At 38.8% G+C, this 13717-nt stretch overlaps 1 protein-coding gene across 1 annotated transcript; it reads right to left on the bottom strand.

The window, feature by feature from the left end:
* Window positions 1-87: 87 nt before the first annotated feature.
* On the bottom strand, window positions 88-9225 carry arfrp1 (ADP-ribosylation factor related protein 1). The gene is made up of 7 exons (XM_054783369.1): window positions 8914-9225; window positions 8430-8517; window positions 4829-4911; window positions 4429-4510; window positions 1850-1920; window positions 1673-1773; window positions 88-1602 (listed from the first exon to the last, which is right to left on the bottom strand). Exons 1-7 carry the CDS (start codon window positions 9004-9006, stop codon window positions 1515-1517), a joined length of 606 nt encoding a protein of 201 aa, XP_054639344.1. The 5' UTR covers window positions 9007-9225; the 3' UTR covers window positions 88-1514.
* Between the last annotated feature and the right edge of the window lie 4492 nt (window positions 9226-13717).

Genomic DNA, 13717 nt, shown 5'->3' with positions numbered 1-13717 from the left:
AGCGCTGCAGTTTTGACTGAGTGTGAATTGAGTGTTCCCTTTATTTTTTTGAGCAGTGTATATACATAAAATACAATTGGATTGCTCAGGAAAAGTGACCGAATTGAATAATTTATTTTTTGACGATTTCCACAAGTTGAGAGGTCATAGACAAAAACGAATACGTGGAAGTGAGATTCCAGCACTTGGAAGGATACAAACATGACATCATGCTTGCTTACTGATACATTTAAGCAAATTGTACTTTTTTGCCTAAATTAAGTATTTCACACATAAAAATATACAAATATAAGACATTAAGAAGACGCATTCAAAGACACTGGTCATTAGATGTCAGTGATGTTACAGTAGTGAGACAATAGCCGCTGCAGGAAGTACTGTACAGAACAGGTAGGAAGAAAAACAACAAAACTCTTCCAATGCCAAGAAGTGTGAGTCTATATTATGTATTATTTTCTATTATGTACACAGTATTGGGTAATCGGAGTGTAAGGCTGACTATAGGGGTGTTATTTAATGTCCATAGGGCTCTAATAATCTTAAAAACTCTATTTAGAAGGTCATAAACAGGTTTTCTATGCTCTAACTACAAAAATGTTACATTTATAAATAAATTAACCTACCACGGTCGGGTCTGGAACTGATTAACCGCCATACTGTAAATGGGAGATTACTGTACTTGTTTGTTTGGCCCACGCTGTCTGGTAGACACGTACAGTATATGTCCGTAGCGCAAACGCATGCACACACACACACAAACACACAAAAGTAGTGTCAGAAAACAGACCAACAATTTGGAGTCATTTATCTAGTAGCTAAACTTTGCCAAATCGCTATCATGACCACCAAACATAACTAGTGCGCCCATTACGTCCTACATCGTCAAAGCAGGAAGAGGCGGGATATAGTGCTATTGGTACCTCTCGGAACCGTTGCATACACTCCCTTTAAGACAACTATTGTACTTTTTATTGAGTCTGAAGCACAATGCAATGATATGGAATTCTTCCAAGTGAAGGATCAATGACGATTATCTGTAGCAAAATGAGCTTTCAAAATGGTGAGAAAGATGTTAATATCCTAAAAAGAGTCAGACGTTCCCTAAGGATGACATAATGCAGACAGAAGAAATTTGGGGTGTGTTCAGTTAAAACAGACTAGAGTTCATTTGCTGTGTTAGTACGGTTCATTTGGTCAAGTGTGAACGCACATCCAGGGCCGAGGGGGCGATTGGGGTGGGGGCAGACCACCTGAGAGATGGGTCTCCCTCTGCTGTTCAAAGAAAAGTCCTCTGAGTGTATGTGAAGACGTCATGTGAGGTGGGACCTCACATACATCGTCCAGTGGAGGCCTGACTTGTTTTGACTGAGCAGTATTTGGTCCGCTGACAAAAAGTGTGAACGCAAACCAGACTAAAGTCTTTTTTTGACATTTTGTGTGAACACACCCTGAGTCAGAGCTTGCCAGTCATATTCTTGATGAGAAGGTCCAAATGGTGCTGAGAGGGGTCTTGTCTATGTGATGTCCTTCTGTCGGGGGGGTCGGTGAATGTTCCTGATGACACATTTCACCATCCACTCAATGCCGTCATTCACTCCATCCCTGCAAAACACCACCCTGACTTTGAAGAGCAGTATTAACACAGTAAAACACTCTAGTAAGACCTACTCACCCCGTGAGGGCTGTACATGGCTGGACCAGACAATCTCGCTTGCCAATCTTTGGTGCGCAGTCACTGAAGGATGTTTTGATGTCAGCCACTGACAAACAGTTCTGGTAGAAGACACCACACATGCCAAACTGCGATAAAAATACCACACAGTGTGTACTTGAAATACTGCCACAGTACCGCTACGTCTTGTTTGTTGGCCAGAACCAGCAGGGGAACCCCTTCTAACACCTCACTGCTGATCATCTTCTCTGAGAGGACAAGAACCAATTAAGTCATTATTGACAGAATAACTGTACTCTTACAATTCACTGAATGCTCAAATATGACTAATGCAGTACACGTGATACTACATAAATTATAATGTTCACTACCCTTTACACATGATTATTATTACATGATTACATCAAGTCAACACATTGAATGATAGCTCCATTTTAATTAACAACACAATCAATCCACCAACGCTGTCACACAAAAGTACTTTGGGAAATACAGTAATCCCTCGACACTTTGCACTTTCACGGCTTCACTATCACTGTTTTTTCAAAATACAGTCAAACCTGTCTATAGCGGCCACTAAAGGGAGACGGCAAAAGTGGCCGCTATAGGCAGGTGGCCGTTATAGACAGGTTGACCAGTAGAGGGCACTGTGGGACTGCGGATAAAAGTTGTAAATAACGACTAGGCTTGTCATTGTACACCACCCACAGAACAAAGATGTGCTAGTACTGTATTGTCTTTTATGTTTGTTTTTAATATTTTGTTTTTGAATTTGGATTTGATTGGCTGATCTTAAACTTTTTTGAAGAAAATTTGAAGAAATCTTACTCGTGGGCTAAATATACGGAAGTGACGGTGCGACGTCACGAGCAGGAAAGCTAGGCTAAGTGCTAGCTGTGAGTGTCGAGAGAGTTGGGAAGTGTGTGGATGTTGGCGTGGATGTAAAGTCCTGCAGTGTTCTCCGATGTTAATAAAGTGATAAAGTGCATCGGCGACGTGAGTCTCTCCTTCCCAACAACAAGGGGCATTACAGTATTGACCAGTGCACATTGTCTCACACCAGGAAATAAACGGTGTCACCGTCTGCAACAAGCTCCAAAGAAGACGGCTTTATTTTATGTCGAACAACTGACAGTTTGTGTGGATCTTGTGAATGATTGTGACTGAGCTATGACTCAGTAATTAAAGTCTACACACGACGGCTTCATTGCTTAAGAAACGAAACTTTTTCGTGCGTGAAGCTTCTGCTGGAGTCGGCATTTTGGCCGCTATATGCGGTCAGATATTGACCAAGGGATACAAAATGGGTGGCCGCTGGCCGCGTTAGCGAGGTGACCGCTATACACAGGGTCCACAGCACGCAAATATTCTGCGGGGGATTTTTTCAGTGGCCGTTCTATACAGGTGGCCGCTAAGAGGTTTGACTATATATTCATAAATCATGCTGTTTCGTGGTTGAATACGACTTTACAGGAAAAAAATGTGCATATTTAAGCAACTGTTGTGTATTTTTCGCCTAAATTAATCATTTTCAAGCATAAAAATGGCTAAATAAAGTAAAAGGCAAATATACAGTGCGTACGGAAAGTATTGAGACCCCTTGAAATTTTTCACTCTGTGTCATTGCAGCCATTTGCCAAAATCAAAAAAGTTTATTTTATTTCTCATTAATGTACACTCAGCACCCCATCTTGACAGACAAAAAACAGAAATGTAGAAATTTTTTGCAAATTTATTAAAAAAGAAAAACTGAAATATCACATAGTCATAAGTATTCAGACCCTTTTCAGCGACGTTCATATTTAACTCACAAGCTGTCCATTTCTTCTGATCCTCCTTGAGATGGTTCTTCTCCTTTATTGGAGTCCAATAAAGTGTTTAATTAAACTGATGGGACTTGATTAGGAAAGGCACACACCTGTCTATATAAGACCTTACAGCTCACAGTGCATGTCAGAGCAAAAGAGAGTCATGTGGTCGAAGGAACTGCCCAAGGAGCTCAGAGACAGAATTGTGGCAAAGCACAGATCTGGCCAAGGTTACAAAATAATTTCTGCAGCACTCAAGGTTCCTAAGAGCACAGTGGCCTCCATAATCCTCAAATGGAAGAAGTTTGGGAGGACCACAACTCTGCCTAGACCTGGCCGTCCAGCCAAACTGAGCAATCGTGGGAGAAGAGCCTTGGTAGGAGAGGTAAAGAAGAACCCAAAGATCACTGTGGCTAAGCTCCAGAGATGCAGTAGGGAGATGGGAGAAAGTTCCACAAAGTCAACTATCACTGCAGCCCTCCACCAGTCGGGGCTTTTTGGCAGAGTGGCCCAGCGGAAGCCTCTCCTCAGTTTAAGACACATGAAAAAACACATGAAGGACTCCCACACTATGAAAAAGAAGATTCTCTGAGATTGAGATTGAAGAAGATTGAACTTTTTGGTGTTAATTCTAAGCGGTATGTGCTCATCACCTGCCCAATACAATCCCTACAGTGAAACATGGTGGTGGGAGCATCACGTTGTGGGGTGTTTTTCAGCTGCAGGAACAGGACGACTGGTTGCAATTGAAGGAAAGATGAATGCGGCCAAGTACAGAGATATCCTGGAGGAAAACCTCTTCCAGAGTTAACCAATTAATTGCAATAAACAAGGGAGTACTGTATTTCAGCTTCCTAGCATTAAGTCCAACATTTGTCGGTGCAAGTGAACGTTGGTTTGACTGCATTTGGTGAACGAACAGTACGCCAACGTAAAAGTAGTACTCACCAAAGGCGTCCTTGGATTCAGAAAGACGTGCTTCATCAGTGGAGTCGATGACGTAGATAACTCCATGCGACTCTGCATAGTACTACAATGCAATATGTCACAACTGATGATTACTTCATCTACGTCCATGCAAGTACAACACTGTACCCAACTCCTTTAGGTACATACAACACTGGATCACTAGTACATGTTTTATCAGTTGTGCTCGCATACTAGCAATGGTCAAGTGCACGAGTCCACCTCTTCCAGCCACACTGAGGGGCCAAGAAGTGTAGTCATCAAACAAACAAAAGAGGAGGATATCAAAACTTTGTCTGTACAATCATCACGTCAACTAAAAGATTGTCTTTGATCTGTATTATAACATAGATACTAGCAGTAATACTTCAAATGTACTTACTTTGTCCCACAGAGACTGAAGCTCTTCTTGGCCTCCCAGATCCCAGAACATGAGACGCGCTTTCCCCACATCAATTGTACCAACTGGAAAAGATGACAGTAGCAAAGAAGGAAACGTTGCCATTGTAATATAAGTGAATACAGACAAACAGCGGACCCCTGCACATTCACTGCCCCGCAAATTAGCACATTTTTTGTTTAAAATGTATCTATTTCTCCAAAAATAGGCCGTTTTTGTCACAGAAAACACATCTTATTCATCCTAAATCGGTCATCATTTGTAAACAGTAATTCCTCTTTTGTTGTGGTTACTGAAATTTCCGGTATGTAAGCCGCACCCAATAATTTAAAGAGAAAAAAAGATTTGTACATGCACCTGTTTATAAGCCGCAGGTGTCCGTGTTGTAACATGGGGTATTTAGTACACAGAAAAATGTTTTTTAACTTTTGATTAAATAAATGCTTTTTTCCAAACAGTGCCGAACAGTGAGTGTAACTTGGCCAGTTAAACAGTAGCCTACCAGAAAATTCATTTAGCGCCGTCCTCCTCCTCCTCCTGGGAACTAAATCCATTCAAGTCGTCTTGACAAGCATCACAATTGAACAGCCTCACAATTCCTTCATTATACACTTTGTCAGTCTCTCTCTCTTTCTCTTTCATTTGTTGCGCTCTTCGTTTATTAGCAAATCCCCAAATTAGCCCTTTACCTTGAGCTATCCTCTTCATTCATTCCAGCCTTTCGGGTTGGCCTGAGTAGTCCAAACCGAAGCTGTAGTATTTACACATTGGATCAAACTTAATGTGTCAGAGATCGCTGCATAAGACTTCAAAACGTGATACTTTCTTTCACTCGTCCCCGTCACTACTTCCTGAAGCTACACTCTAAACATCATGGGAAACGTAGTTGTTAGCCATAAATTAGCCACATCATTGTACAAGCCGCAGGGTTCGAAGTATGAGGGGAAAAAAGTAGCAGCTTATACACCGGAAATTACGGCAGTTTGTTCCAGACGCAACCGTGATTAGTGAATTTCCACAAAGTAGGATTCCTTATTTATAAATGGAATATTTTCATGTAGAGAGCTTAGAAAACTCGTTTACCACCTTCTAAATACTGTTTAATTCAGACCTACAATAAAAGCCTGTTGTTCCAGCGATCAAATCTAGTGTTTGTGTGTCTCGCAGAACATCCATCCATCCATCCACTTTCTATACCGCTTCTTCCTCATTAGGGTCGCGGGGGCATGCTGGAGCCTATCCCAGCTGACTTCGGGCGACAGGCGGGGTACACCCTGGACTGGTCGCCAGCCAATCGCAGGGCACATATAGACAAACAACCATTCACACTCACATTCATACCTATGAACAATTTAGAGTCTCCAATTAACCTCACCTGCATGTTTTTGGAATGTGGGAGGAAGCCGGAGTACCCGGAGAAAACCCACGTGCACACGGGGAGAACATGCAAACTCCACACAGAAATGCCCAGGGGAGAATCGAACCCAGATCTTCCCAATCTCCAAGCTGTTACTGTGTTGGCCAGCGTGCTAACCACTAGACCACCGTGCGGCGTCTCGCAGAACAATACAGTTAATTGTTGTTCTTTTTTTTTTTTACTGGCCGTTCTGTACAGTCCTTCGTGCGGTGGCTATTGTCTCATCAATGTAACATTACTGACATGTAGTGACACGTGTGGAATACTAAATATTAGGGGTGTAACGATTCATTCACTACATCGATGCACCGATTTATATTCCTACGATTCAACTACATCGACCTGGGTTCTCAAGTTTGCATTCAGGACAACATATATATCAATCTAACATCGTTTAAAAGGTAATCGGTTGAATCGATACTAGGAAATGAATCATTGGATTTAAGCACGGTATACTTGATATGGATGTGCTTTTTTTTTTAGCACTTTTAATGATGAAGACGTTCATTATAGTCTGCCTGTCGGTGACGTCATTGTCTTCCGGGTATGTGGTGGTCATGGGAGTTGTAGTGGACCTGTGAAATACCGTTCATTCGCTGCTTCTTCTTTTGGTCAGTTCATTAATTTTATTCAGTATTCATATTTAACTCATCTGGCCTTATTTGAAACGCCTTTTAAGTGACATTTGTGGGGACAGTGTATAAAGTAAGGACATATTGTACGCCTCTGGACGGTAGTTTACGGTGCAGTAGCAGTGACGCTTACAGACATCACCCAGCGCGGCGTGGTCAGGTCAAAACATATATGTCGGAATGTTACAAATACAATCCCGGTATTTTAGCGATGCAAAAATCTAACACTGTGTGTGTGCGCTTGATTAAGAGATTCCGTGGGGACATCCTTAAAAATGCAATTTTTTTTCCATATCGGGTGCATTTTCCATTCGTATACAGAAAAGTTAAGTCCAACTTTCAGCCTTTCAAACTCATGGATCGGAGCTTCAGGACAAAATAAGAGGTATGTAGGATATAAATTCACTTTTAATATCTATCTGCAGATAAAATGTAATTAATATCTCATCATGAGAAATATGTTAATTTTGCCCCGGAATTACAGTGTCAAGCAATTAGCACTGCGGCGTGGAAACAAATACAGCGTGCGGCTGCAGCGTTTATGACACTTGATTTTCTTCCCTGGACTTTATTATCAAAAAAATGTAAATGGCTACTCTGTTGACTTTTAAAACAAATGTCACTGCCTAAAGTTATGATATATTTTGTAGTACGGTTGTACTTGCCAAGGTCCATGGGTTGATCACAGCTTTTGTCTTGACTCAATATTAAAGCAATGGGACCCAAAGACACTATTTTCCGGTATGAAATTTGCGTTAACGTCTTTAATACTTGGGGTAGAGAAGTGAATGAGGTATCAAATTAAAGTTCAGGTCATGTTTTATCCGAAATAATTCATAACAGACTTGATTTTACATATTTCAAAATTTTGTAACATTCCTAACATATGTGTGCTGCAAAACTTCTGTCATTTATGTATTCCTGCTAGATGCTGCACCATTCTGTCAAATGGCTGCTCTGATCAGGAGGATTATCAGGTCAAAAAAAGCAAAGAAAGTTTCATCACCTAATTTAAGATACCATACAATGAGGAATTTGCATAACGTCCCTCACCTTAGGGTGCAAAGTGCAGGTTTGGATTGCACTATTTAAAGTAAATAATTCATCATGGCAAGCGATACCACCCCCTGTTCATCCTGATTTTGTACTGCATTTTTAACTCATTTTTTGTACTCATTGACCATTTATTCTTCAGTATGTCAGCATTATTAATCATTTATACCTGATTCCCTTACAAAAAACAACGTGAATCTAGGAAACTTCTCCTGCACTGTCCAGTATCCAGGTATTTATTTCACACTGGTTGAATTTTTGTCAAAAAAAAAATTCTGAATCGATTTAAAGTGACTGAATCATTTCAGTAACTAAATGAACCAATATCGTCCTTGAATCGTATCGGCAACCATAAATTGTGATACGAATCGAATCGTTATTAAAACAAATCATTACACCCCGACTAAATATCATCACAACACCCTTGAATGCATCTTCTGAATGACTTATATTTATATGTGAAGTACAATAAGACACTTACTGTTCAGCCCAACCGTGGTTGTGATCTTGGACAAATTCATCCCCTTGTAGTTCTTGCTGAACTTTGTTTTGGTTTGTTCCAGAAAAGTCTGGAAAGACAACGTTTACATATTTATTATGTATTTGATATACATGACATCCAGTGGACATTCAATAAATGAAAATAAATAAGGGGCAAATGCCTCACGTCATGCAATACCGTACATTGTACGCTTTGTAGTTCCACTTTAATGTTGAATTTAATGTTGAATGTATTGTAGTTTGTGTAACTGTAGAGCTGTATAATACATATAAAATATTGACAGGACAACAGTATATTCCAACATTTGGCAAGAGGAGAACAGTACAACGGTAGTATTGGTGAGCTGAATGTTTAAATTACTGTCATTAAAACATCTTTAACAGAACTAAAAGTGCATCATAGGATTACAGGCCTAAATTTAACTAATGTGATTACATTACAATAAAAGTGGATGTTAACTCACCGTCTTCCCAGCGTTATCCAGTCCCAGGATTAAAATGCAGTATTCGTCCTTTTGGAACATGTATTTATACAAGCCTGATAATAACGTGTACATGGCTACAAACAATACTACCACATACGTACAACTATTGCGACTCTTGTGCTTTAGTTCACACTGAGGGATGACAATAGACAGTCATGCCAATGTACTTCCATTATCTAAGAAAACAATTCTATTATTATGTTCAAGTAGCCGACAAATTCAAAAAATAATAAAAAGAAGTGAAAACGTCGACTGTGACTTTGAACGCGGATGTGGTGACGTAAAAGGAAAGTAAGGTTGTAAGAATTGTGGGAAATGAAGTCAAAGTTTGATCTCCTGGTCTGGCCTTCAACTCACAAATAAACTACATTTCCCAGAACCAACTTTTCTTCTTCCTCCTTTTTGCTTTGACGGTGAGTCGCAACCACGACTTTAAAAATGAAAACCGCCACCTACTGTATCGGAGTGTCTAACGTTCTACTCTAAAATCGATGAAGAGAAGTTTTGTATCCAATCAAACAAAAAATTGTTTTGACAAAAAAATTGCAAACAAAATTTTTTTTAACCAAAATGATTAAAAATGCTGCTTTTGCTTACAAATTCTTCTAATGAAACTATACATTTTGTTTGCGTTTCCTTAAGTTTTGTTTGCAATTCCAGTAGTTTTGGTGGCGTTGCAACTTAACTCATCAACGATGTTACGAACCTTTTTATTGGTCAGTCCCAAATGATGGTGTGAGGACTTCTACCTTCACTTGCACAGCTTGAAAAATCTTTCAACATGACGGCGCAACGCAAAGAGAAAATATAAGTCCTGTAAAGTTTTTTTTTTCACTCAGGAGAACATCTAACGCCAGCAATATAAAGCTTAATGTGACATCTGAATAGGAAACTTACATTTGTGTTGAAATAAAAATGTGACGTTTGAAAGTTAAATTTGTGTTCAAATAAAAGACCTCAACTATCATAATGTTGATCCACCAACGTGCTGTACGCTCGTGTTACCCAAAAAGAGATCATATAGCGGGGTTGCATGTCAAGAAGGACATGCATGGAGCTTTTTCAGCCTTAAATCTTTCTTTCAAATTCTTAGACTTTGACTTACTGTATGTCTTATTAATATATGTGACTGTGTTATAGTTTATCATTTGTATTTATGCATTATAAATTATTACGTACATTACTACATATGTAAATGGGGTTACTTTGTTATTTTTTAGTTTGTGGACATCACGTACATTTTATGTTATTGACAAAAGTTAACTTTTATGACTGTTTACATCATTGTTTTTAATGAGCTCCTGTGTTTACTTTACTTTGCTTTTCTGTTTAAAATACTCCAGGAATTGCCTCAAAAGAAAATTTGACGGACAACAGGCCACAAAGAAATCGCCAAAAACGTATCTACAGTTTCGTACAAGGGAGTATTAGGGCCACATCAAGAAAAAAAATCGGAGATTTCAAGAATAAAGTCGTAAATTTACGAGAATATAGTCGTACATTTACTAAAAAAATGTTGTGATATTACGAGAATAAAGTCATAAATTTACTAAAAAAAAGTTGTAATATTACGAGGATAAAGTCGTAATATTATGTGTCAGAGGGAAAATAGAGCATAGCTCTTCAGGAAGGAAGGAAACTTTCCTCTTGCTTCAGGCAAACTTTTTATTTATAACGTGCCCCCCCCCATAGCTCGCCTCCTCCACATGCCCAAGGCCAACGGTCACATAAGTCCCCCTTTTTCATAGCTGTCTCAGGCAATGCCTGTAACATAAAATTATGAGGGTTTTTTTCTCATAAATGTAGGACTTTATTTTCGGAATATCACAAGCTGTTTCTCATACATTTTTGACTTTTTTGTCAAAAATGTACAACTTAATTCTCAAAATCTCACATACTCCGTTGTAACAGGCATTGACTGACACAGCCTTTGGCCTTGGGCAAAGGTAACGCTGCTACTTTTTTTTCTCGTAAATTTACGAGAAAAAAGTCGTAAATTTACAATTTGTTACACTTGTAAATTTCCGACTTTTTGTTCTCTTAAATTTCCGACTTTATTCGAGTAAATTTACAATTTACTTTCGTAAAAATGCATGACTTTATTCTCAAAATCTCAGATTTTTTTTTTTCCATGTGGCCCTAGTACTCCTTCGTAGGCCTTGCCTGAGACAGCTATGAAAATGGGCGACTTATGTGACCTTTGGCCTCGGGCAAAGGTAATATTACGACTTTTTTTCTCGTGAATTCAGACATTTTTTTGTAAAGTCAATTTACAACATTATTCTTGTAAATGTACAACTTTATTCTCAAAATCGCCGATTTTTTTGTCAATGTGGCCCTAATACTGCATCGTAGGTTTGGAGGATAAAGCAGAGTTATTTTTTGTTAATAAATAATGTTGTTTCAATACTATGTAAATTCATTAAATAATGTAGTTTCGGTACATTACATTATTATTAATTTACACTATGTCTCTCTCTTGGCATCCGTCTGTCTCGGAAGAAACTATTAACTTTGAATGACATATAAAATGCTTTGAATAAAATGAATCCGATGTAATAATGATACATAAAAAAGTCATACATAACATTGTGTAGATAGCCAAAACAACCCATAATTGCACAAATCTACACATATATTCTAAAGCTGGTTGTAAAACTAAACACACTGACCAAAACGCTGTACAAATGGGCAAATTAGACAAATGTAATAAGTAAAGTAGTTAATACTTGTATTAGTGTGGCTAAAAATACAAGGTCACAAGGATAAGTCTGCCGACAGGTGGCTTCTCTTGTCTTTATAGTAACACTCGGTGGACACCTACCCATGCAGAGAAATTGCTATTGTTTATTCTTAACTGTTACAGTATGTCTTAGTTATACAGTGGAACCTTGGTTAGCGTCATTTATTAGTTCCAGAAGGTCCCACTCTAACCGAGATGGACGAGAAATTGTCAGGATTGTGTGATGCTTTGCTGCCCTCTGTATGCCATCTGTTGCAGCACACCTCCTGAACCACTGTGAGGAGTTGATTGAACACACCTGATCTCCATTAGAGCTCCTACTTAAGCTGTGTGCAGACTTCCCTCCATCGCCAGATTGTTTCCTCTCGTTGCGCTGTGACTAGTTGCTCCTAGCTCAGTTGTACCTCGTGTCTTGGCTCTCTGGTCATTGCTTTGTTCCTTACCTTTGTAAGTACCTGATTACCTGCCTGGCTTTTCCTGCCATAGTCTTGGGTGTATTGTAACTCCACTCTGCTAGTTTTTGTCAGCAGCTCTTTCAGTTTTTAACACCATGTGTTTTTTCCTGCATTAGCAGTGTTTTTCGTTAATCATTCCCGTGACTAGGTCCCGAGGTTTTCAGTTGCACTTTGTATTTTTGTGTTTTGTCATTTTTGTATTTTCGTATTGCTTGGACATTTCTGGTATTAAATCTTTTTATTACATGAAAACCACTCTGCCTCTTGGATTCCATCACCACGGTTAGCAGCCGTTCCTGACAGAAATAATGTAAATCTGTTCCAGAAAGCCAAAAATGTTAACACAAAACACGTTTTTATAGTTTTACAAATACAGTTTTACATGAAGAAAACAATTGAAAATGTATATAAATTAGTGCTGTCAAATTATTAAACTTTGTAATCAGCTTAATCCTGGATTTCAAATGAATTAATCATGATTAATCAGCATTTGAAATCATGTATGAAATACCCATTTTTACTGTATTTTATTGTAATAAAGATAAATTGATTATATATATTTGCATGTATGAACAGCTCCAAAGGAACTGAAAATTTCAATTAAACTAAAAGATACCACACGTCTTAAAGAATCTGTTTACCTAATACTAGTTTCTTTAATAGTAGCAGAACATTTGAATCACACTGGTTTTATTATGAGCAATGAGTTGTTGCGTTCAATCACACCACGTCATTTAATAAGAACTAACATTTTGGGTGTACTTTCTGGCATTTCCGATTATACTTAAATGCAGAAAATTGTACTTCCTCATTTAGAGTTATAAAATGAGTGATAAGAATATCCACTTTTTCTTTGTCTCTGTTTATTTAGACGCATAATGAAGACGTTTTTGTGATGTTTGGAGTGTCCCTGAATGCATCTCGCCGTCTTATAGAGACAACGAGGAAGTGTTGTTCCGACGACGGAGGGACTGAAGACGCGTTTGTGAGTTGGAAATGCATGTATGTCGTTGGAATTGCACCGCTGTTGATGTGTTCAGGTTAGATTCAAGTGGTAAAAGAGCGTCAGACTCTGTGTGACTCTGTGGGGAACTACATTGTGCTGCCGTCTGTCGTCATAACAGTGAGATGTGGCTTGCCATAAGGCTTATGCGTTAATTACGGCAAACAAAACGTAATTAATAAAATCAATTAGTTACATCCATCGAACCATCCATCCATTTTTTATGCCGCTTCTCCTATACTGGAGCCTATCCCATAACACATATAAATACATATAAATGATAAATGAAAGGCATAAATGAACATTCATCTTGACGTGACTGAACACAGGAAGGATGCTGGCTCGATCTCACTGCCACATCTGTCTTTGGGAACATATTCAAAGAAGGTAAAAGTAACCTTAAAAGTTCATTTATCACTTTCATTCATCATTTATATGCGTTTAGAATTGTTTTATGCTTGTAAAACTATTAAAACCAAGTAGCACGCAGTGTTGCCATCGACGAAAAGGCTTCATGCATATGGCGAGGAGGACACTGCTCCAAAAAACTGCATCACCATGAAGAATTGTTAGCGCTAACAA

This window comes from Dunckerocampus dactyliophorus, chromosome 8 (assembly GCF_027744805.1).
Source record: "Dunckerocampus dactyliophorus isolate RoL2022-P2 chromosome 8, RoL_Ddac_1.1, whole genome shotgun sequence".
Classification (NCBI taxonomy): Eukaryota; Metazoa; Chordata; class Actinopteri; order Syngnathiformes; family Syngnathidae; genus Dunckerocampus; species Dunckerocampus dactyliophorus.
Note: the sequence above shows the minus strand (reverse complement) of the source record. Positions and strands in the feature narration are given on the sequence as shown.

Bases quoted from the DNA above. Each gene is read 5' to 3' on its own strand.
- arfrp1 (XM_054783369.1), bottom strand. From the start codon at position 9,006: ATGTACACGTTATTATCAGGCTTGTATAAATACATGTTCCAAAAGGAC. The intron at 4,511-4,828 runs GTAAGTACATTT...ATTGCATTGTAG, and splicing joins TTCAGTCTCTGTGGGACAAA to TACTATGCAGAGTCGCATGG. The intron at 1,774-1,849 runs GTACTGTGGCAG...GTCTTCTACCAG, and splicing joins CCAACAAACAAGACGTAGCG to AACTGTTTGTCAGTGGCTGA.